The sequence below is a fragment of the Rutidosis leptorrhynchoides genome, chromosome 4 (assembly GCF_046630445.1).
Source record: "Rutidosis leptorrhynchoides isolate AG116_Rl617_1_P2 chromosome 4, CSIRO_AGI_Rlap_v1, whole genome shotgun sequence".
Taxonomy (NCBI): Eukaryota; Viridiplantae; Streptophyta; class Magnoliopsida; order Asterales; family Asteraceae; genus Rutidosis; species Rutidosis leptorrhynchoides.
Genome location: NC_092336.1, coordinates 24,844,151 through 24,868,328, shown reverse-complemented (window position 1 = coordinate 24,868,328; position 24,178 = coordinate 24,844,151). Strand labels below are relative to the sequence as shown.

Below are 24,178 nucleotides of genomic sequence, written 5' to 3'. Positions count from 1 at the left end.
ATGTCGAAACAAATTGATACAAATGATCCATACCTCAGGAGATGCACGAGCCGAGTGCCCGCCACACCCCGAGAGGCTAGTACTCTGTTACCATCTGTAACATCCCGCCTTACCGCGACCACAATATTGTCCGCTTTGCTCGTAGGCGTACGAATTTTTCTTGGTGACCACTGGAGGTCTTCCCATGAGGTCACCCCATCCTAGTACTACTCCCGCTCGAGCACGCTTAACTGCAGAGTTCTGACGGGATCTGTTGTACTTGTAGTCCGAAAACGTGTTGTGTCTGGTAAGGATGAAAGTTACCTTATAAGGGACTCAAACTTTCTTACACAAGTCGATGTGGAACGGGTATTACAATATATACCTCTATGTATGTGATCTTAAAACACATACATTCAAACTATAAACTATGGATGATGAAACTCATATCCTCAGCATTCTTTTAATTTTAGTGTCTTATCTTATTGATTTTAAATTGTTTTTCACACAAAATAAAAAAGAGAATTATTGCACCATGTCCACCTTCAATCCCAATAACTGGCCATCTTCATCTAATAAATGGATCAATTCATAGAGTCTTGCAACACCTTTCTTCCAAATATGGTACTATCATGCCGCGTCGGTTCGGCTCACGCCCAGTTCTTGTAATAACCTCAGTGCCACTAGCCGAAGAATGCTTTACCCAGGGCCGTCCCGTTAAAAATATGGGCCCTGTTCAGCAAATACAAATTAGGCATTTTGTATCATAAATTTTTTCATATTTATAATAATAAGCTCTATAAAACTAATAGTATCATGAGTACTACCATCTTTCAAAATAGCGGTTGCAAAATAACGGTTCAAAATAGCGGTTGCAAAAAACTTAATATCAAACAATTAATGGACTTGCGGTGGATCACTAAATATAATATATGTTGAGTTTTTCTTGGGCCCCTTCGGATTATGGGCCCTGTTCTATAGCACACTTAGAACATGCTCAATCCCTGGCTTTACCAAAAATGATGTCGTATTAGCCAATAGACCGCGTCTTTTAAGTGGGAAGTATTTTGACTATGAATGCACCACAGTTGATGCTGCACCCTATAGTCAACTTTGGAGAGACCTTCGGCGTATCATTACATTTGAACTATTTTCAACAACTCGGCTAAAATCTTACACTGGTGTCAGAGAAGACGAAGTTCGATCATTGATCAAAAAATCTTGCTAAAGATTCTTTTCAATATTTTGCAAATGTATAAATGAGATTCAGAATTCAAGCAGTGTCGTCATGATTATGGTTGCTAATAAACGCTATTTTGGGACGGATGTTGGAGACTTTGAAGAAGCCGGTAAATTTCAAAATATAATAAGAGATGTATTTGAAGTTAGTGGTGCATCAAATCCTGGGGACTTCATTACTGTCTTATGATGGATCGATTTTAAGGGATTTAAGAAAAGGCCATTGAAATTACAACATGAATGTGATAGCTTTTCACAAAATTTAATAGACGAAATTAGGAGTACACGGTCTAGTTCTACACTAAAAGGAAATGATACATTGACTCTATGCTTTCTTTGCAGGAATCAGACCTGTAATACTACACTGATGATATGATCAAAGGCAATCTATTGGTATGTATGCAAAAACGACCATTGGCCTTTATAAACGTTATAAAGTACATAGTAACATCTAAAAGATTTAGTTTATCGGTTAAGGTTGCGTACATCTGAGTAAAAAATACTACAATTTCTCGGGTAGCCCTGATTAGGAATACCTTATATGTTTACCTTCGTAAGAGGTTGTCTTCTACAAATTATTAATGTTTAAAACAACACTAACTATTGTCATTTATAGAATAGTTTTGCAGAAGTTCATCATCACTATTTATCTTTATTTTTGAATTCAAGTTTGGGAAAAGAATAAGTGTAAAAATAGTAAATCTATGGATAACTAGGATTTAATGGCATCAGTGACACTTATAAATTTTGGTAAAGGAAAAAGTGTACCTAGTGATCTGTGAAGGTTTATGCATACTATATTAGGCTTGTTCTATAATAGCATGATAAAATTCTTTTTTGTTTTTAACTAGAAACATATTGGGCCGCGCGATGCCGCAGAGCCTTTCAGATTGCATATTCATATTTAACGCAGCGTTATGTATTTATAGAACGGGTATGTTTGAAAACACGTGGTTAGTACCTAGTATACCTAACGGACTCCGCGTTTTTATCGCCAAGAAAATCGCATAAAAAAAAAAGAACCATCGCTATGATGTGGTTAGTTTAGGTTTTTTATTATACGTTTACGTATATATATGAAAAAAAATTCCGAAATATTTAGCGTTTTCTAAAAACACCCCCGTTTCACACATAGTTAGTTGCGTTGTGTAACGACCCTACCTTTTCCGTTATCTTTTACCGTTAACTATTTAACGACCGTTAACTGTTATTCGTGCCACGTCATTTCTATGACCTATATTATTATTTTTTGTAATAATATATTTTATTATTTGTTAAATGAATATTTGTATTCATATTTTTAAATTGCACGTTTCTACGTGTAGCGGATTTCTATCCGGCGAATCTTTTCGGTTTTCAAACCAACGGTCGAGCTTTTAGGATTTTTAAGTCCTAATTATTTTAAATATGATATTTTAATATCATATGATTATATATAGTATTTATATTTATTTTTCATCGCGTATTTGTTATCTCTCCGAATATTTAATCGCGTAGCCGTGTTTTCGCGTTTCGGGTTTCGTTCGGGCATTCGGGCCACTAGGAACTTATCATAATGCAAATTGGCCCACAAATAGGGCCCACCCCATACCCATCGGCCGAAAATGGGAGGGGGTATAGCCTCCTTGTTTTTCATTTTTGAGATTTCACTTTCATTTTACATTTTATCACATAACCTAGCCTTTATAATTTTTCTCCCATCTCCTCCCTTTCTCCCTTTGTGAGCCGTCACCTATACCACCACCATCACCATCATTTTACAACAAAATCAAGCTTGGATCATCAATTCATTAGCATAAACGGATTCTACGCGTTCTTCTCTACGCGATTACACCTCTTGATTATTGATTAGGGTATAAACCCTAACCCTAGAACTTTTGACTTTTTCTTTATATTTCTGTATTTTGATTATATATTAATAGTATGATGATTACTTGTTGTTGTAATGATGTTTGTATGCATAGAATTACTCATAAACACATGTTTTCGGTTTGATAAAATTGGGACAGCAGCTATTTCGTGTACTTCTGATATTGTGACTGATATAAAAGTTAAAATAAAGTATCTAGATGAGTTCCTCTCATCAAGACATTAATTTTAGACTCCAGATTCATGTCGTTTCGATTCCCGGAGCCCTAAATATGATCAAAGTGGTATTTTGTTAAGATTGAAATGTGATTTTGGTATGAACCAGGTTTGGTCCGACTTTGTGACCATATTTGGTGACTTTAGGGTGTGTTAGTGTGTTAGGATTAATGGTGGGACGAACTTTCATGTTCGGGTCATCTAAATCCGAGCCACGAATCACCCGTTACGTCTAAAACACGATTTTGATTGAATTAAAGTTTCAAGTGGTGTCATGGCTGATAAACATGACTTGTGGACTGTTCTTGGTGTGTTCTTGAGTGTACCAAAGTGTCGGGTGGTTTGATTAGGCGGAGATATATGTAAGGCTCGCCGAAAACCGACACTTGGGGCTCAAGATATGACCCGATGAATTTTTGATTTAAAACTTGTGATTAATTATTAAACTTATGATAAAAATAATGGATTTCATTATCATTTAATTACTTATGATAAAAAAGTAATTATTATTATTTAAGACTTATGATATATATTTATTATATCATTTAATTATTACTTATGATTTAATTAACATTTTAATTAAACTTATGATTAATAATACTTTTATTATTAATGGAAAATACTTATGATAAGTATTAAACTTATGTTATGAAATTATTATAATAAGACTTATAATAAGTATTAATTAATTATTTAATAATTATAAGGCTTAGTTATTATTTAATTATAATTTAATTATTAAATACTTATGATTTAATAATTATAATTAGAAACTTATGATATGATTAATAATTCATTATTAATTAATAATACTTATGATATGATTTAAATTTTATTATTAATTAATAATACTTATATTATGACTAATATTTAAGTAATTAATTAAATACTTAGGTTATATTAAATATATCATTTAAACTTATGTCAACTTTAATAATTCATTTTAATTTAATTAAACTTATGTTATGACATAATTATACATATTTAACTTTAATTAACATTATAACTTATATTATTATTATAACTTATACTTTTAAAATGAATGTTGACTATGTTTGACCGAGTTTGACTTTTGAGTTGACTTTCGGTTGACTTTGACTTTCAGTTGACTTTTGTTGACTTTCTAAATAAGGAAACTTTCCTAACTTAAAACTTTCTAAAAATAGAAACTTTCTAAATTTGGAAACTTTCCAAAAATAGAAACTTTCCAAAAATAGAAACTTTTCAAAAATAGAAAATTTCCAAAAATGGAAACCTGCTAAAAATAGAAACTTTCTAAAAATAGAAAGTGTGTGTCCGTACGCTGTTCCGATCAAACCGCTGCATGTTGAGTATTGTTCTATGTCTACTTGCATCATGTACAATAGCTATCATACTAAGACTTGACCTAAGTTAGTTATTTATATCGACCTGCTTTATTTATAGGTCGGCGTTGTGATCATTCTTGATCACTTTACTTCGATTGATGTTTGCTTATTTGTATGGTTACTTCGTTTGCTATTAAGGTGAGTTATAGTCCCATTTTCTATTTTAAATCTTTTGGGATGAGAATACATGCAATTTATTTTATATTTTGGACACAAGTGGAAGTTGGTTTAAATTATTCATTGTGAGTTGAACAAAAATATTTCCTAGTCTGGTAACTGTAATCACTGGTTTCTACTAGTGAACGCGAATCCTACGGATAGATCTATCGGGTTTGACAACCCCATTTCGAGCTAGTCGCGCTAGCAATTTATAATCGGAATGTTTAGTACTTCGAAATTTGTTGTAGATACACTTGTTCGGTGTATATTAATTATTGTGTTTGCAAGGGTAAATAAATGGTTAAGTGGTTATCAGGTGGCTCACGGTAAATGGAATAATGTTTTTATATGTTTTCTAGCATATAATTTTGTGGTCCAAAAAGGGGTTTTTATGTTTTCAAACATAAATTCTTATGGTTTAAATTAAATATTGTTTGCAATATTATACCTATAATTCACTCAACATTTTTGTTGACAGTTACTCGCATGTTTTATTCTCAGGTTCATGATTGATTGCTTCCGCTGTGCTTAGAGAGTCTGCATATTTATGATGGCAGCTTTTGTTAAACAATAACTTGCATTCTATTTTGATACATTTAATAGTGAATGTTGTTGACTTTGTTTTGGTCAACTTTTGGTTAAGTAATAATGTATGGTTTTTCTAAACTTACATATTTTGGTAGATTTCCTTTATAGGAAATCATTTTTAAACAAAGAATGCAAGGTTATTTATTAAATTCATATAGAGTTATGATCAAGCTGTGGGACCAAGATAACGATGGTCGTCAAGTGTACTATGACGGGTCGTTAAAGTTGGTATCAGAGCTCTGGTTGTAGGGAATTAGGCTGCATTGATGTCGTTACCCGAGTCAATAGGGTGCAATAGTGAGTCTAGTCTACAGCCCGGCCTATAATATATTATTATATGTGATTACTTGTATCGTATTGGTATGTATATTGTTATCATACATACATCTCTATTATGTTCCTAATCCGGGAGGAACTCTCATTCCGATTTAAACGTATTCTTCGACTCTTGCGAACTTATCCTTATATGAACACCTCGGGTAGCGAAACCGAGGGATGTCATTCTGGACTTCTGAAATTTACGACATTTCTATGTCATCTATTATGGTTATGTATATGACGTTTGAGTTATATTACGCGAGATGTCATTCTTGACTTCTAAAGGCTCGACATTTCAATGTCAGCTATTATGTTTAGGTATATAACATTCTTGTTATATTACATGCCTTTCTGCCGTTGTGCCTATGTGCCTTGGTTTTTGAACCGGAAAACGTCATTCTTGACTTTTAGAGATTCTTAGTACTTCGAAGACATTTCTATGTCATCGTTGCTGCTATTCATTACCTTGGATGTTTTGTCTCTTGTGCTATCCGTAGCACATTGTTTAAGAAATCGTTTTAGAGAAATTGTGTGGAAATTCGAGGTTGATCGCGTGTCCTGACCTCATGTAGTGCTATTGGAATGGAACTATGAATTAGTGAAATATAATGGCGTCAGGCCAACGTGATTATATTACGTTAATTCATAAAGAAGTCCCAATATTGTGACATGAGGAATAGAAAGCGAGCCAAAGAAAATTTTTACACTACTCATTCAGAAATTCCGATGTATTACATGGGTAGGAAAGATACTCATTTTCTTAATTGTTGAGATACGGGAAACTCGTTTTATCCCATGCTTTTATCATTCATAACTCGCTTGTTAGCAACAGCTTCGCTCGGAAAGAGTTTTGGCCCAAGGACTTATGTCATGATAATAGTCAAAACAATATTTAACTCATTGGTTTTCATGACCTCGTAACATTTGTTGGTCAAATGTCGCACGACGATTCAAGTCCTCTACTCGATCTTCCACGATCTTACTTCAACTTGTAACCTCTGAATTACATATACTCAGTTTATCATCGGGAGTTTTACACATTCGTTTAATTGGGCGGTTCTCACGGGATTTATGGGCAAATAGAAGTAATGAAATATTTTGTCATGTATACAATTTATAAAATCGCATATGTACGTATGGATTCAAATGAATAAATATACCTTTACCTATTTTGGCTAGTATATACTAAATCATACCTTCAAAATTATTTTAAAACCAGTCATTTATTGAGCTGTTTGATTTAATCAATTTGTTTTATAAAAAAAATGGTACACGTTGTACATACTTCTAAATTTACTAAGAACTTCGTTCCGTTTATGTTGTCACATCAAACGTTTAAAGCTTTTTCAAAACTCCTTTGATTGATTTTATCAAATTTTCGCATTACTCTACAGAGTGTTTGGATCACAGTTCTTCTCAGCCTCCGTTTAAGGATGAAACTTACCATTAAGTTCATTGATAAAAACTCTTGCACCACTTTGGATGCCGGTTTATAAAATTTGTTGGAAAGTCTTTGCGCTCATAAAATTTTTCCTCTTATGGTTGGACATGGCCGAAATGCGGATCGATAAATCAATTTTCTGGGGAACACTCGGTGGTCACCCTATTATAGAAAAGGCGTTAGGTGGATTTCTACCCCAACTGTTGTATAGTGGGTATCATGGATATATATTACACTAGACCGTATGACGAGTTTCTACTCTCAAAATTCGTTGTTAACCGCAATACCCTCGTAAACATCAATCCCATGATTCAATACTTTGAGGTGCATGGAATCATTTTTGGAGATTCATCTCACCTGGAGTCGACTATTCTTTATAGTCCACGATTCACGTTTCTTTCCATCCGCATATAAATTTAAGAATAAGGATGAATCCTAGATTGACTCGCTCATTGTGCGAGGAAGTTCACTCTTGTTGAAATATCACACCTTTCGTACGTCTTCCTTTCAGAAATGTAATGAAAATTTACTTTGAAGTCCATGATCCTCGTTATCCCCTTTGAGAGAATTGCCCTAAATATCTATGCCACCGATGTGACTACTCCATATATTTCTTCATTCATTGTTGCAACTATATTTCATTCGTCCCAGTTCGTCCCCTTGGGGAGCTCCTGTCCTGTTTGTTAAGAAGAAAGATGGTTCGTTTCGTTCGTGTATGGATTATCGTGAATTAAGCAAGCTCACTGTTAAAAACCGTTACCCTCTTCCTAGAATCGATGATCTGTTCGATCATCTTCAAGGTTCATCTGTTTATTCTAAGATCGATCTTCGTTCCAGTTATCACCAACTGCGGGCTAAAGAAACTGATATTCTGAAAACCGCTTTTCGTACCCGTTATAGTCACTGCGAATTTCTTGTTATGCCGTCCGGATTGACTAACGCACTTGCTGTGTTCATGGACCTCATGAATCGTGTGTGTAGACCTTATCTGGACAAGTTCGTATTCATTTTCATCGGTGATATTCTTATCTATTCCAAGAGTGATCAAGAACACGAAGAACATTTGAAGTCGGTCCTTGATTTGTTGAGGACGAAAGAGCTGTATGCTAAGTTCTCTAAGTGCGCGTTCTGGTTGAAAGAAGTTCAATTCCTTGGACACGTTGTTGGTAAGAAGGGAATTCAAGTTGATCCTGCTAAGAATGAGGCAATTGAGAAGTGGGAAATTCTAAAAACTCCTTCTCAGATTCGTCAGTTCCTAGGTTTGGCGGACTACTATAGAAGGTTCATTCAAGATTTCTCTTTTATAGCAAAACCTCTGACTGCTTTAACGCACAAGGGGAAAAAGTAAGAGGGAAAGGATGAACAAGAGACTGCTTTTCAAACTCTGAGGAAGAAGTTGACTACCGCTCCGAAATTGTCGCTACCTGAGGGTAATGATGATTTTGTTGTCTATTGTGATGCATCGCGTCAGGGCTTTAGTTGTGTTTTGATGCAACGAAAGAAAGTTATTGCGTACGCGTCGCGTCAGTTGAAGATTCACGAGCAGAATTATACAACCCATGATTTAGAGTTGGGAGCTATTGTGTTTGCGCTTAAGATTTGGAGACATTATCATTATGAGGTCAAAAGTACAGTGTACACTGATCACAAAAGTCTTCAACATGTTTTTGATCAAAAACAGCTAATTTGAGACAGCAAAGATGGATTGAGTTATTGAACGAGTATTATTGTGAACTCCTCTATCATCCGGGAAGGTCCAATGTTGTGGCCAATGCTTTAAGTCGAAAAGAGAGAGTTAAACCTCGTAGGTTTAGAGCCTTGAGTATGACCATTTGAACTACCCTCGCTAGGTAGATTCTTGAGGTACAACAAGAAGCCTTGAAGGAGGAGAATTTCGTAACGGGAAGGTCCGAGGCTTGAGTAAACAGTTTGGGGTACGAACCGATGGTAGTCGGTATTTTGCGGGACGTCTTTGGGTTCTGGAGTTTGGTGATCTGCGATAACTTGTTTTGGATGAGGCTCATAAGTCTAGGTACTCTATTCATCCTGGTTCAGGAAAGATGTATCATGATCTTAAGGAGTTGTATTGGCGGCCTCATTTGAAGGCTGATGTGGCTACGTATGTGGCTAAGTGTTTGACCTGTGCTAAGGTTAAAGCTGAACATCAGAACCGTCAGGACCTTTGGTGCAACCTGAAATTCCCAAGTGGAAGTGGGAAGGTATTACGATGGACCTTATTACGAATTTACCGAGAGTTGTGGGTGGTTATGATACCATTTGGGTGATTGTTGACCGACTCACTAAGTCAACTCATTTCTTTCCAATTAAGGAAACCGATTCAATAAAGAAGCTTACTCGTTTTTATTTGAAGGAGATGGTTTCGAGACATGGTGTTCCCGTATTGATTATTTCGAACCGAGACAGTTGATTTACATCGAGGTTTTGGCAGTCCTTACAAGATGCTTTGGGAACTAAATTGGATATGAGCACCGCTTATCATCCACAGTCGGATGGTCATAATTAAAGGACCATCCAAACGTTGGAAGGCATGTTGAGGGCATGCATAATTGATTTTGGTAATGGTTAGGATAGATACTTGCCGTTGGCCAAATTTTCTTATAACAACAAGTTATCATGCAAGTATTAAAGCCGCACCGTTTGAAGCTCTGTATGGTAGAAAGTGTAGGTCTCCTGTCTGTTGGGATGAGGTTGGGGATGCTCAACTCACAAGTCCAGGAATTATTCATGAGACTACCGAGAAGATCGTACAGATTAAGGGAATTTTGAGAACCACCAGAAGTCGGCGAAAGAGTTATGCTAATAAGAGAAGGAACGATATTGAATTTCAGGTTGGTGATCGTGTTATGTTGAGGGTATCACCTTGAAAGGGTATAATACGTTTTGGTAAAAGGGGAAAGTTGAGTCCTCATTTTGTTGGACTGTTTGAGATTATTGAGAGAGTTAGACCTGTGGCTTATCGTTTGAAGTTGCCACAAGAACTCAGTGATGTTCATGACGTTTTTCATGTATCGAATTTAAAGAAGTGTTTTGTGATGACCCGGAAATTTCTGACCAAATTTAAACTTAATCTTTGTATGATTAACATTTTCGACACGATAAGCAAAGTCTGTAAAACTAAATCTCAAAATTTTTGAACTACTTTTATATATTTAAATACCCTTCGGTTATTTTCGACGATTCGAGAACAATTATATGTAAATAGATACATATATACTATAACATGAAAAGGTAACAATGTATTAATTGTTTGATACCGTACATTAAACTTATTGGTTTAAATATCTATTTGAATGTATATGATAAGTTGAAATATTTATTATTAAAATTTATTTATAAATAACTTCCAATGTGTATTTAAAAACTGATTTATGTATATTAAAAAGATATATACATATATATAATAAACGATAGTAACATTCGTTTATTGATTCAATTGATATTTAGATAAGTTAACTAAAGCGTTTAAGATGAACCAGTTAAACACTAATTTGTTACAGTGTTTTCAAATTGCCACATTACTCAAAATGCTACAGTGTTTTCGAAAATCACTATTTGCTACAGTGAAATTGACTTTGCTACAGTGAATTGCTACAGTAAAACGCTATTATAAAAATGTATTTTAACAAATAGCGAGACGATGATTTATAGAAGTAAATGACCAAAACACTCGAAAGTTTAAGATACACTTTGAGTGATATAATTAAGGGATAATTTAAGGCTATTGATAAGGCTAAAAAGGAACATATATTTCATCGCATTATCCCCCAAGAAAGACAGGATTTTAGTTGTAATTGTTCCATATTCAAGTAATATTCGTTTATATTTAATAAGTGCGAAGACAAAAGGCGAAAACGAAGAATTGAAGACGGAAAGGTCCAAAATGCTCAAATGTACAAGATACAATTAAAAAGGTTCAAATTATTGATGAAGAACGTCTAAAAAATGACAAGAGTACAAGTTGCGGAACGCAAAGTACACGATATAAAATAGTACGCAAGGACGTCTGAAAATCCGGAACCGGGACCCGAGTCAAGAAGAAACGCCCGACGCAACGGACCAAAAATATCTAGTCTACTATGCACAAGAATAAAATATAATATATAAATAAATATATTAATTATTTATATATTTATATTTATTTTATATTATGTCGACAAGCTAGGAGCCAAAACAATGTGAGCTGTCCCTGGTCCTCATGCGAGTCGCATGGCCAGAAGGCCATTTCCATGCGAGTCGCATGACTCCAGATTTCAGGCCACATCTATAAATTTCAGTGTTTTCGCTCGATTTAAATCACACACATACACAAATATATATATACTCCGTAATATTATTTATTATTTATTATTATTATTATTATTATTATTATTATTATTAATAAGATTATTATTAATCTTATTATTTTTTTATTATTATTAGTGTTATTATTTTTGCGATACAAAAATAATAATGTACAAAAAATATTACGACGGAGTGCTGTCCAAGTAATTTTCAAAACGAGTTTCCGAGCGAGCTAGAGCTAAGGAAAATATGGGTTATTGCCAAGGAAATTATGGGTAATGTTCGGGGGTATTTTTGTGAATCAAACCTCGTGTTTATCATCTCCGATGCGTCTACGTGCTTTCCTGCAATATTGTATATCAATATTAAACTGTGAGTTTCATATGATCCCTTTTTCAAACTATATTTTTGGGCTGAGAATACATGCACTTTATTTTAAACGCAATGGATACAAGTACATACTAAATTCTACACCGAGTTTGAACCGAAAATCCCTTAGCTTTGGTAATTAGTAACTGCCGGTTATAAGAACTGGTGGGCGCGAGTAGTTATATATGGATCCATAGGGCTTGACATCCTCGTCCGAGCTAGAGCGCTAGCCTTTTAACGGACGTATGCTATTTGAGAAGCGTACACGTTGGTTTGCGTGTATTATTAAGATGATTATACAAAGGGTACAAATTATATAAACGTTAAAGTTTAGTTACCAGGGTGCTCAATTTTGTAGAACTGATTGATAAACGTTTCGGATGAAACAACTGAAATCTTGTGATTCACCTTTTATGTAAAACCTATTGATAAACGTTTTGAATAAAACAACTGAACTTTTGTAATCCACATTGATATACGGATTATGTGTAATATTAAAACTATGAACTCACCAACCTTTGTGTTGACACTTGAAGCATGTTTATTCTCAGGATTCTAGAAGTCTTCCGCTGTTTGCTCATACGTGATACAAGTTATGTGTTTGGAGTCATACATGCTATATACAAGAAACTTGCATTCATCAAACCATTACCATGTATCTTATTTTGACTGTATTGTCAACAGATGTATTATTGTAAACCATTTAAATGGTGATTGTCTATACGTAGGAATCATCAGATGTAAAAAAAAACTGGAATTTATATATTCATTTATGAAATACCTTTTCAAACGAATGCAATGTTACAAAACGTATCACATAGAGGTCAAATACCTCGCAATGAAATCAATAAATGACGTGTTCGTCCATATGGATTTGGAGCGATCGCCACATGTTTGGTCGAGGCCGATAAGACTATTTATCTGGAGGAGCTTCATGTTGTTAAGCAACTACATTTTATTGAGGAACCTGTTGAAATTATGGGTCGAGATGTTAAGACTCTCAAGCAGAACAGAATTCCTATTGTTCGAGTTAGATGGAACGCCAGACGCGGTCCCGGGTTCACTTGGGAGCGTGAAGACCAGATGAGGCAGAAGTACCCGCATTTGTTCTCAGATGTCGAGTCAACCCCTGCACCTGCTTAAATTTCGGGACGAAATTTTCGTAACGGGAAGGTACTGTAACGACCCTACTTTTTCCGTTATCTTTTAACGTTAACTATTTAACGACCGTTAAGTGTTATTCGTGCCACGTCATTTCTATGACCTATATTATTATTTTTTGTAATAATATATTTTATTATTTGTTGAATGAATATTTGTATTCATATTTTTAAATTGCACGTTTCTACGTGTCGCGGATTTCTATCCGGCGAATCTTTTCTGTTTTCAAACCAACGGTCGAGCTTTTAGGATTTTTAAGTCCTAATTATTTTAAATATGATATTTTAATATCATATGATTATATATAGTATTTATATTTATTTTTCATCGCGTATTTGTTATCTCTCCGAATATTTAATCGCGTAGCCGTGTTTTCGCGTTTCGGGTTTCGTTCGGGCATTCGGGCCACTAGGAACTTATCATAATGAAAATTGGCCCACAAATGGGGCCCACCCCATACCCATCGGCCGAAAATGGGAGGGGGTATAGCCTCCTTGTTTTTCATTTTTGAGATTTCACTTTCATTTTACATTTTATCACATAACCTAGCCTTTATAATTTTTCTCCCATCTCCTCCCTTTCTCCCTTTGTGAGCCGTCACCTATACCACCACCATCACCATCATTTTACAACAAAATCAAGCTTGGATCATCAATTCATTAGCATAAACGGATTCTACGCGTTCTTCTCTACGCGATTACACCTCTTGATTATTGATTAGGGTATAAACCCTAACCCTAGAACTTTTGACTTTTTCTTTATATTTCTGTATTTTGATTATATATTAATAGTATGATGATTACTTGTTGTTGTAATGATGTTTGTATGCATAGAATTACTCATAAACACATGTTTTCGGTTTGATAAAATTGGGACAGCAGCTATTTCGTGTACTTCTGATATTATGACTGATATAAAAGTTAAAATAAAGTATCTAGATGAGTTCCTCTCATCAAGACATTAATTTTAGACTCCAGATTCATGTCGTTTCGATTCCCGGAGCCCTAAATATGATCAAAGTGGTATTTTGTTAAGATTGAAATGTGATTTTGGTATGAACCAGGTTTGGTCCGACTTTGTGACCATATTTGGTGACTTTAGGGTGTATTAGTGTGTTAGGATTAATGGTGGGACGAACTTTCATGTTCGGGTCATCTAAATCCGAGCCACGAATTACCCGTTACGTCTAAAACACGATTTTGATAGAATTAAAGTTTCAAGTGGTGTCATGGCTGATAACCACGACTTGTGGACTGTTATTGGTGTGTTCTTGAGTGTACCAAAGTGTCGGGTGGTTTGATTAGGCTGAGATATATGTAAGGCTCGTCGAAAACCGACACCCGGGGCTCAAGATACGACCCGATGAATTTTTGATTTAAAACTTGTGATTAATTATTAAACTTATGATAAAAATAATGGATTTCATTATCATTTAATTACTTATGATAAAAAAAAGTAATTATTATTATTTAAGACTTATGATATATATTTATTATATCATTTAATTATTACTTATGATTTAATTAACATTTTAATTAAACTTATGATTAATAATACTTTTATTATTAATGGAAAATACTTATGGTAAGTATTAAAATTATATTATGAAATTATTATAATAAGACTTATAATAAGTATTAATTAATTATTTAATTATTATAAGGCTTAGTTATTATTTAATTATAATTTAATTATTAAATACTTATGATTTAATAATTATAATTAGAAACTTATGATATGATTAATAATTCATTATTAATTAATAATACTTATGATATGATTTAAATTTTATTATTAATTAATAATACTTATATTATGACTAATATTTAAGTAATTAATTAAATACTTAGGTTATATTAAATATATCATTTAAACTTATGTCAACTTTAATAATTCATTTTAATTTAATTAAGCTTATGTTATGACATAATTATACATATTTAACTTTAATTAACATTATAACTTATATTATTATTATAACTTATACTTTTAAAATGAATGTTGACTATGTTTGACCGAGGTTGACTTTTGAGTTGACTTTCTGTTGACTTTGACTTTTAATTGACTTTTGTTGACTTTATAAATAAGGAAACTTTCCTAACTTAAAACTTTCTAAAAATAGAAACTTTCTAAATTTGGAAATTTTCCAAAAATAGAAACTTTCCAAAAATAGAAACTTTCCAAAAATAGAAACCTGCTAAAAATAGAAACTTTCTAAAAATAGAAAGTGTGTGTCCGTACGCTGTTCTGATCAAACCGCTGCATGTTGAGTATTGTTCTATGTCTACTTGCAACATGTACAATAGCTATCATACTAAGACTTGACATAAGTTAGTTATTTATATCGACCTGCTTTATTTATAGGTCGGCGTTGTGATCATTCTTGATCACTTTACTTCGATTGATGTTCGCTTATTTGTATGGTTACTTCGTTTGCTATTAAGGTGAGTTATAATCCCATTTTTTATTTTAAATCTTTTGGGATGAGAATATATGCAATTTATTTTATATTTTGGACACAAGTGGAAGTTGGTTTAAATTATTCATTGTGAGTTGAACAAAAATATTCCCTAGTCTGGTAACTGTAATCACTGGTTTCTACTAGTGAACGCGAATCCTACGGATAGATCTATCGGGTTTGACAACCCCATTTCGAGCTAGTCGCGCTAGCAATTTATAATCGGAATGTTTAGTACTTCGTAATTTGTTGTAGATACACTTGTTCGGTGTATATTAATTATTGTGTTCGGCAAGGGTAAATAAATGGTTAAGTGGTTACCAGGTGGCTCACGGTAAATGAAATAATGTTTTTATATGTTTTCTAGCATATAATTTTGTGGTCCAAAAAGGGGTTTTTATGTTTTCAAATATAAATTCTTATGGTTTAAATTAAATATTGTTTGCAATATTAAACCTATAATCCACTCAACATTTTTGTTGACAGTTACTCGCATGTTTTATTCTCAGGTTCATGATTGATTGCTTCCGCTGTGCTTAGAGAGTCTGCATATTTATGATGACAGCTTTTGTTAAACAATAACTTGCATTCTATTTTGATACATTTAATAGTGGATGTTGTTGACTTTGTTTTGGTCAACTTTTGGTTAAGTAATAATGTATGGTTTTTCTAAACTTACATATTTTGGTAGATTTCCTTTATAGGAAATCATTTTTAAACAAAGAATGCAAGGTTATTTATTAAATTCATATAGAGTTATGATCAAGCTGTGGGACCAAGATAACGATGGTCGTCAAGTGTACTATGACGGGTCGTTAAACGTTGTGTTAGTAAAAATATTTCGAGTTGAACGGTGAAGCCGAAAAAATTTAACTCGTGGCGATCGAGAAAATACGGATCGTAGAAAATTTGGGTGAAATTTTTTTAGGTTTATTTAAATAAAATAATGATGTTGCACTTTTTATCCCTAGAAAATTTGCAAATCTTACAAATTGTGGAGGCCTTTTATGTAAAATTGTTGCTTGATGTTGTTTTTATGTTGTGGAGACGACCAAATTCCGTGGGTAATTAGTATATATGGTAATAAGTTGAAACCTAATATCTTTGTGTAGACATTGCTACAAGCGGGTACCGACACTTCATCGGTGACAATAGAATGTGCCATGTCGCTTCTTCTAAATCACCCTGGTGTTGAACAAAGCTAGAACGGAGCTCGATATATATGTTGGACAAGAACGTTTAGTACAAGAGACTGATCTCCCCAATCTACCGTACATCCAGTGCATCATAAACGAAATACTACGATTATACCCAGTTGCACCACTATTGGTAGCGCACGATCCATCAGAAGACTGCACCATTGGATGGTTTGATGTAGCCCGTGGAACAATGGTCTTAGTGAACGCATTGGCTATCCATAGGGACCCAACAATATGGGATGACTCACTAAGTTTCAAACCCGAGAGGTTTGACAAAATATATGGGAAATGAGGGGTATGGGTTTACACCATTTTGGATGGGTCGTCGACAGTGTCATGGTATAAGGCTTGCGAATAGGGTTATTGGGTTAGTGTTAGCAGCGTTGATCCAATGTTTTGAATGGGAAATGGTTGGTGAAGAATTTGTGGGTTATCGGAAGGTATAGGTCTGATCATGCCTAAAAAGGTGCCACTGAAAGCTCGATGCAGAGCACGCGAAAGTATGAGTCATGTTCTAAAAGAACTATGAGAGCTCGTGTCATAAACATTAACGTCATCTTACTGTGCGGTCAGGAGTTCGACTCCGCTGAGCTGCAACATAAGTTAAGGTACATATTCTTATTCTTAAATTAATTGAATGTCATTTTTAATTTCAATGTTTCTTTCAACATTATTCAATTGTATATTTTTTTGTTGTATTATTCTATACACTTCATAATTTGAATTATTTTTAGGTAGAGCTTGGTATTTATCTCAATATACACAAGCATCCTTACAATCAGTAAACTATAACAATCGCACATTAGTTATCTAAATCCTATATTCATATGCTCCTTAACTAGATAAAACATACAGTGCTTGTGTCATATATATTACACTAGAATAGTATTTTTTACATATATATATTATATGTTTATAAAAAACGCCATAATGTACATATTATATTAAATTTATAGTATTATATATTATACTATGAATAATAATAGTATAGTATTTATATACAAAGTTGGATATTAGAGCGTGCAGTGCAATGTGTGCAATTGCATATGGCCCAATATTTAAAAAACTCTCAATAATATAGTCCAGAATTGCATATCTATATCCATTTGATTTGATATTACATTTTTACAATTTTTTTTTTATTAATGTTAGTACTCATGACGTTTTTAGTATTATTATTATTATTTTTTTTTTTTGAAAAGCAACTATTGAACTTGTTATTATTATACATGAAAAATTTTTCTATATAAAAGGTCCACTTTTATTTGTTGAATATGGCCCATGAAAGTAACGGGAAGGCTCTCTTTATATACTGAGTAATGTATTTATATTTATATATTATATATAATAACAAATTTAAAATATTTGATAGTATATTGAAATATTGGAATAGCATGGTATATAAAATATTGGTTGAATGGAAGTGCCAGCAATGGATTGAATAAAAAAGCCTGAAAGATTCGAACCCTCCACAACCGTACAAGAAGGCAAATATGTAAAACCAAGTGAGCTCACAAATATAGTCGGGTCAGATGGATATTTGTTAGATCGTGTGTTAACTGAACAATCTTGAAACTCGTTAAAAGGATGGAGACAAAATGAAGGAGGTGGGCACGGAGCTCAAGTGTGGTGACTTCACTATATATTCCATCTATATCTGTATACAAGAATACCCTAACCACACACATTCAAACTATGGAAGAAACTCATACTTTCAGCTTTCTTTTTCTTTTGGTGTCTTTAATTGTTGTCTTCAAATTTTTTACACACAAAAAGAAGAAAAATTTTGCACCGAGTCCACCTTCTATCCCAATAATTGGCCATCTTCATCTAATGAATAATGGACCAATTCATAGAGCCTTGAAACACCTTTCTTCCAAATATGGTCCTATCATGTCTCTTCGGTTTGGCTCACGCCCAGTTCTTGTAATAACCTCAGCGCAACTAGCCGAAGAATGCTTTACCAAAAATGACATCGTATTAGCCAATAGACCACGTCTTTTGAGTGGGCATTATCTTGATTATGAGTGCACCACAATTGGTGCCGCACCCTATGGTCAACTCTGGAGAGACCTTCGTCGTATCATGAACCTTGAATTATTTTCGTCAACTCAACTTAAATCTTATACCACTGTTAGAGAAGACGAAGTTCGATCATTGATTAAGAATCTTGCTAAAGATTCTTATCAAGATTTTGCAAAAGTAGAAATGAGGTCCAGAATTCAAGCAGTGTCGTTTAACATAGTCATGATTATGGTTGCTAATAAACGCTATTTTGGGACAGATGTGGATGACGTTGAAGAAGCTAGTAAATTCAAAGAGATTATAAGAGATGTGTTTGAAGTTTTCGGTGCATCAAATCGTGAAGACTTTATTGCAGTGTTACGATGGATCGATTATAACGGGTATAAGAAGAGGCTACTAAAACTACAACATGAATGTGATAGCTTTTCCCAAAATCTGATAAACGAAATTAGAAGTAGACGATCCAATTCTTCACCAAAAGGAAAGGATACGACATTTATCGACTCTATGCTTACTTTGCAAGAATCCAACCCGCAATACTACACTGATGATATAATCAAAGGCAATCTATTAGTATGTATGCTCACCCTTGCCTATACAAAATGTGTTAAAAACGACCATTGGTCATTATAAACGTTGAAAAGTAAGTGTAATATAGTAAATTTATGGTTAATTAAGATTTATTGGCACTAATGACACTTTTAAATTTTAATAAAGGGTACTGGTCCTTGAAGGTTAATGCATACTACATTAGACATGTTCAATAATGTTAAGATTTAATTCATTTTTCCTAACATTTTTTATAGACATTGCTACAAGCGGGTACTGACACCTCATCAGTGACAATAGAATGGGCCATGTCGCTTCTTTTAAATCATCCTGATGTGTTGGACAAAGCTAGAACAGAGCTCGATAGATATGTTGGACAAGAACGCTTAGTACAAGAGACTGATCTTCCCAATCTACCAAACATCCAATGCATCATCTACGAAACACTACGACTATACCATTCTGTACCACTATTGGTACCACATGAGGCATCAGAAGACTGCACGATTGGAGGGTTTGATGTAACCGGTGGAACAATAGTGTTGGTGAACGCATGGGCTATCCATAGGGACCCAACAATATGGGATGACTCATTAAGTTTCAAACCTGAGAGGTTTGAGAAAATAGGAAATGAGGGGTATAAGTTTATACCATTTGGGATGGGTCGTAGACAATGTCCTGGTATAGGACTTGCGAATAGGGTTGTTGGGTTAACGTTAGCAGCGTTGATCCAATGCTTTGAATGGGAAAGGGTTGGTGAAGAATTGGTGGACTTGTCCGAAGGCAAAGGTCTGACCATGCCTAAGGAGGTGCCATTGGAAGCTCGTTGCAGAGCACGCGAAACTATGAGTCATGTTCTAATGGAACTTTGAGGTTGTGGGTTCAAGTGTAGAGTGGACATATTTGTATATATCTGTGAAAATTTCTGTTATGTGTGTGAGTTTACCTTAAAAAATGTTGTTTTAATTTAAGATACCACATGTATGTTGTTTGTTTGTTTACACTACCTATATGTCAAAATGCTTGACCCTATATGTGTTTATCACCTCTCTTTAATTACATTTATTTTCTTAAAGATTGAATTACATCTTATTTGAAATTGGTTGATGCTACTGTTTCAAGATAGTTATCACAATTGGATATGCTAATTGCATTACCTGTTGGAGAGGTAATTAAGTTCTTAGTTATGGTTTAATTAAGCACTAAGGCTTGATCTTGGCAAAGTTTTTAATTAAGGTTTTATAAACCAATGGTTTAATTAATCATTTAAACAAGATTAAACACTAAAAGGGTGATTGGCTAAGGTTTTGAACGAGTGCTTAAGGTGCTCCTCCATTGTCCACATTTGGTTTTTAGCTTTATGATAACACAATAAGCCAGAGAAATCTAAGGACTTTTGCTTATCGCGACCTTTTGATTGCATCTTCAAAGCAGCTTGTATTTGACCAACCTTTTTGTTCTCTGATTTAAATTAACCTGCTTCGACTTCGGCTAGCCTGCCCTTCGCAAACTTTCTTTGACGTTGCCTTCTCTGATGTCTAACCTAAGTATCAAATACCTTATGAAATCCGACCAAGTTACTACAACTACACCATGAACTTCCTCGTTAGATTTAAAATATTAATAACGTTAGAGCCTAGCTTGTTCAATACCGTACTAAATTCGGTCACATGATCTGTCCGTGGATGCTCATTTCTTCATCTTCGTGTTGACAAATCAAGATCTGATACTATGGATCTTCAGTTCAAGGAAATTCAAAGCTTTGGTCTTCGAACTTATTGATCGTTACTTTTTTTTAGTGTTGGGTTAATCGGTTAGAAGTTAGGGAAACGCTCACAACATACAAAATTTTTTGGATAATCCTTGTGGTTTGTCTTTAGCTTAATGGATAGTCCTGTAGTTTGCATCTCTTGCAAGGGTAGTCCCTGTGTTAAACGATTGTTAACTTTTTCCATTAAGTTACGGAAAAAGTATTTTTGTCCTTTTACCATCTTCTCCTTCATCACCTCCATCTAACAACCCTACAAATTACATAACCCATCACATCACAAATCTAAAAAAATCTACAGATCCCAAAAAAAAAAAAAAAAATAAGACCTACAATCGATTAAGCTCATATAACAAATCCAAAATCGATGAAACAAATTCTTAAAATTATTTCTAAAATTAAAAAAATAAAAATAAAAAAAATAAAAAAATTGAATCGCCAAACCTAACTACGATAATTCAAATTGGATTCAGTCACATGTTTGTAACAGTTGTGTATTGTATTTTAAGTTTGGAAAATAAGAACTAAAGAGCACACGGAGTCGACCTTCGGCGGTCAATGACGATGAGATACGACCGTCGGATCATTCCTGGTCGACGCACCTCATTGTAGGGCGTTAGCGTCGGGGTCAAAGTCGGATATCCAACGTTGGTATTTTTATTTTTGATGAATGCAGCTGTTGGTTTCTTAATTTATATTCGTTAAAATGGATATTTTGATTAATTAAATATAACTAGTTTTCGAACCCTCCCTTCGCGCCGGTAGTTCGGTTTTCAATGTATTTAATTGCGTTTAGTTTGTAAAATTATTTCGTGGCTAATGATGATGTCGTTGAAGCGCAACTCGAATCGAACTAAAAGATATAATCCATGAAAGATTTAAATGTTATTTTAAATTAACAATATATGTGCATCTCCGCACTTTTAAAAATTTAATGCAAAATCAACGTGTATGAAAAGTATCTCAAATATTTATCATTTTTTAAAAAGCGTCCGTTTTGCGTATAGTTAGTGACATTGTGTTCCTAAAATTATTTCGAGTTTAACGATGGTGTCGGAAAAATTTAACTCGTTGCGAGCGAGAAGATATGACCCGTTGAATGTTTGGGTGGAGTTTATTTAAAAAAAAATTATGAAAATGGTTAGACAAATGGTTATGTGACACTTTACCCCTGGTTGGGGAGGTCGATTTTAATTTTTGAACAAAGTAAGGTGGCTTTTTTGGAAAGAAAAAAAAAAGTGGAAGGGAAAAAAAAATGAAAGGATGAAATTGTCCCTGATTACTATTCATCGTTTTTTGTCTATTAGATATAAGTATCTCTTTATATTATAATAACAAAGCTGAAAATAGATCATCTAAAATTCATATCACTAATCCTAGCCTTTCATTTTTATTAACATCTATAATCTAGACCATCCAAATTTTCTAATCAAAGATTATGACCTCATAATCACCTTGATTAATTGTTTGATGACTAAATTACCCTCACTATGCAAAACAACACGGAAGAAATAAGAGATTTAGGGTTCAAAACAACACACTCAATTTTCAATTCTTCGGTCCGTATTTCATTTGCACGCACAATTGTTCAACCTCCCAAAAATCTTCATCAATCGATCACTCCTTCATTCACGAATTCCTCATAAAAAAAACCATAATGTACAGAATAATCGCAAAACCCTAGGTGAATATTGTTCTTTCGTCTCCAATCTGTTTATCGCAAAACCTAAAAAAATTTTCTTGCCCTAATTTCGATAATCAAACCTGCGATGATAAAAACCTTCAGTGGAAAATCAAACAACGGTAAGGGTTTTTAATTCCTTAAATTTGAGAAATTGGGAATAAAGTAGACGTTTGTTCAACACCTTCGATGCAAGAAATCAAACAACGGTAAGTAATTTTATCGGAATTAGAGTTCTTATTTAATTTTTTGAATTAGTTCTACATTCTGCTAATTTCTCAAAATAGGTTCAAAATCTGTAAAATTGCGCTTTATTATAAAATGTATAACACCAGGCTGCTAATTTATTAAAATAGGTTCAAAATCTGTAAAATTGCCCTTTATTATAAAATGTATAACACTGTGATTTAGCATATTAGCAGCATATATAGTGTTTGTTGGTTCTTGGTTGACCTAAGTAGTTGAGTAGTTCAATTGTGAACTTAGACTTATTCACTCATGAATGGGTCGTTTCATGTTATCCTTCAGTTTTAAGGGGTCAAATTCGTTGAACAAATAAATTTAGTTTAAAGGAAACCAACAGACAGATTGAAATTCATCCATTGTTAATCCAATATGTTTTCTTAACGGATACAACCTTCCTAACTGGTACATTCAGAAAAGTTTTTCTTTATTGTATGAAAAAATTGTGTTATCATAATGAACACACCAATTATTTATGAAAATAACAAATACCCATTTGACTTAGGGAGTAAGGGGTTCTTTAAATGTGGTGCAAACATAACTCACGGTTATTGGTTTTGTCTTCAGGTCAATAATGTGTTACCTGAGTGGTTAGATGTAGCTTAACAGGTCAATATGAACATTTAATAAAGACACTTTGTGATAAATGTTTTTATTTTGGCGGGAAAACGCTAAAAGAAGTAATATTTATAACAATCATCGTATTTTTCGAGCGCATGTTGAGGTTTTAGATATTAGGGTTTAGAGGGTTTAGATATTAGGGTTTAGAAATTTAGGGTTTAGGGTTTAGATTTAGGATTTAGATTGAGTTTTTAACACAAACGGTTTAGGGTTTAGTGTTTTGGGTTTCGGGCTAAATTTTGCTTCACAATACATGGAGAAAAAAAAAAGTTAACATTCTTCACGATCAATATTATCTTGAATGTTATTTTTGTCGATCGTTTTCCCGCCTAAATACTAACATTCATCACGAAGTGTCTTTTCTAAATGTTCATATATTCGTGCGAATGTGTGATCTTGATGCCTGAAAAAAAAATTCCAAAAAAAAGGAAAAAAATTAAATATGATATTTGTGATCCGTATAAAATGTAATTTAGTAGGTAAATCAAAAACATTTATTATGTTTTTAGGTAGATTGATCTTTTTCTTATATAGCATTGCTTGGGTCATTTCACCTTTGATGTGTTGAAATGGTTAGATTTGATAGGTTAGGTAGTGGGTCAAATCAGAATAGTGTCCAAATGGGT

General features: G+C 33.7%; 1 protein-coding gene and 1 pseudogene across 1 annotated transcript; both read left to right on the top strand.

The window, feature by feature from the left end:
• Window positions 1-17,194, top strand: LOC139840505 (cytochrome P450 81Q32-like; annotated as a pseudogene).
• Window positions 17,195-18,360: 1,166 nt separating this feature from the next.
• On the top strand, window positions 18,361-20,111 carry LOC139840504 (cytochrome P450 81Q32-like). The gene is made up of 2 exons (XM_071830770.1): window positions 18,361-19,263; window positions 19,497-20,111. The coding sequence occupies exons 1-2, from the start codon at window positions 18,361-18,363 to the stop codon at window positions 20,109-20,111; spliced, it is 1,518 nt and encodes a 505-aa protein (XP_071686871.1).
• The last annotated feature ends 4,067 nt before the right edge of the window (window positions 20,112-24,178 follow it).

Coding starts and splice junctions, on each gene's coding strand:
- LOC139840504 (XM_071830770.1), top strand. CDS start 18,361: ATGGAAGAAACTCATACTTTCAGCTTTCTTTTTCTTTTGGTGTCTTTA. Junction 19,264..19,496: donor TAATCAAAGGCAATCTATTA/GTATGTATGCTC, acceptor CATTTTTTATAG/ACATTGCTACAAGCGGGTAC.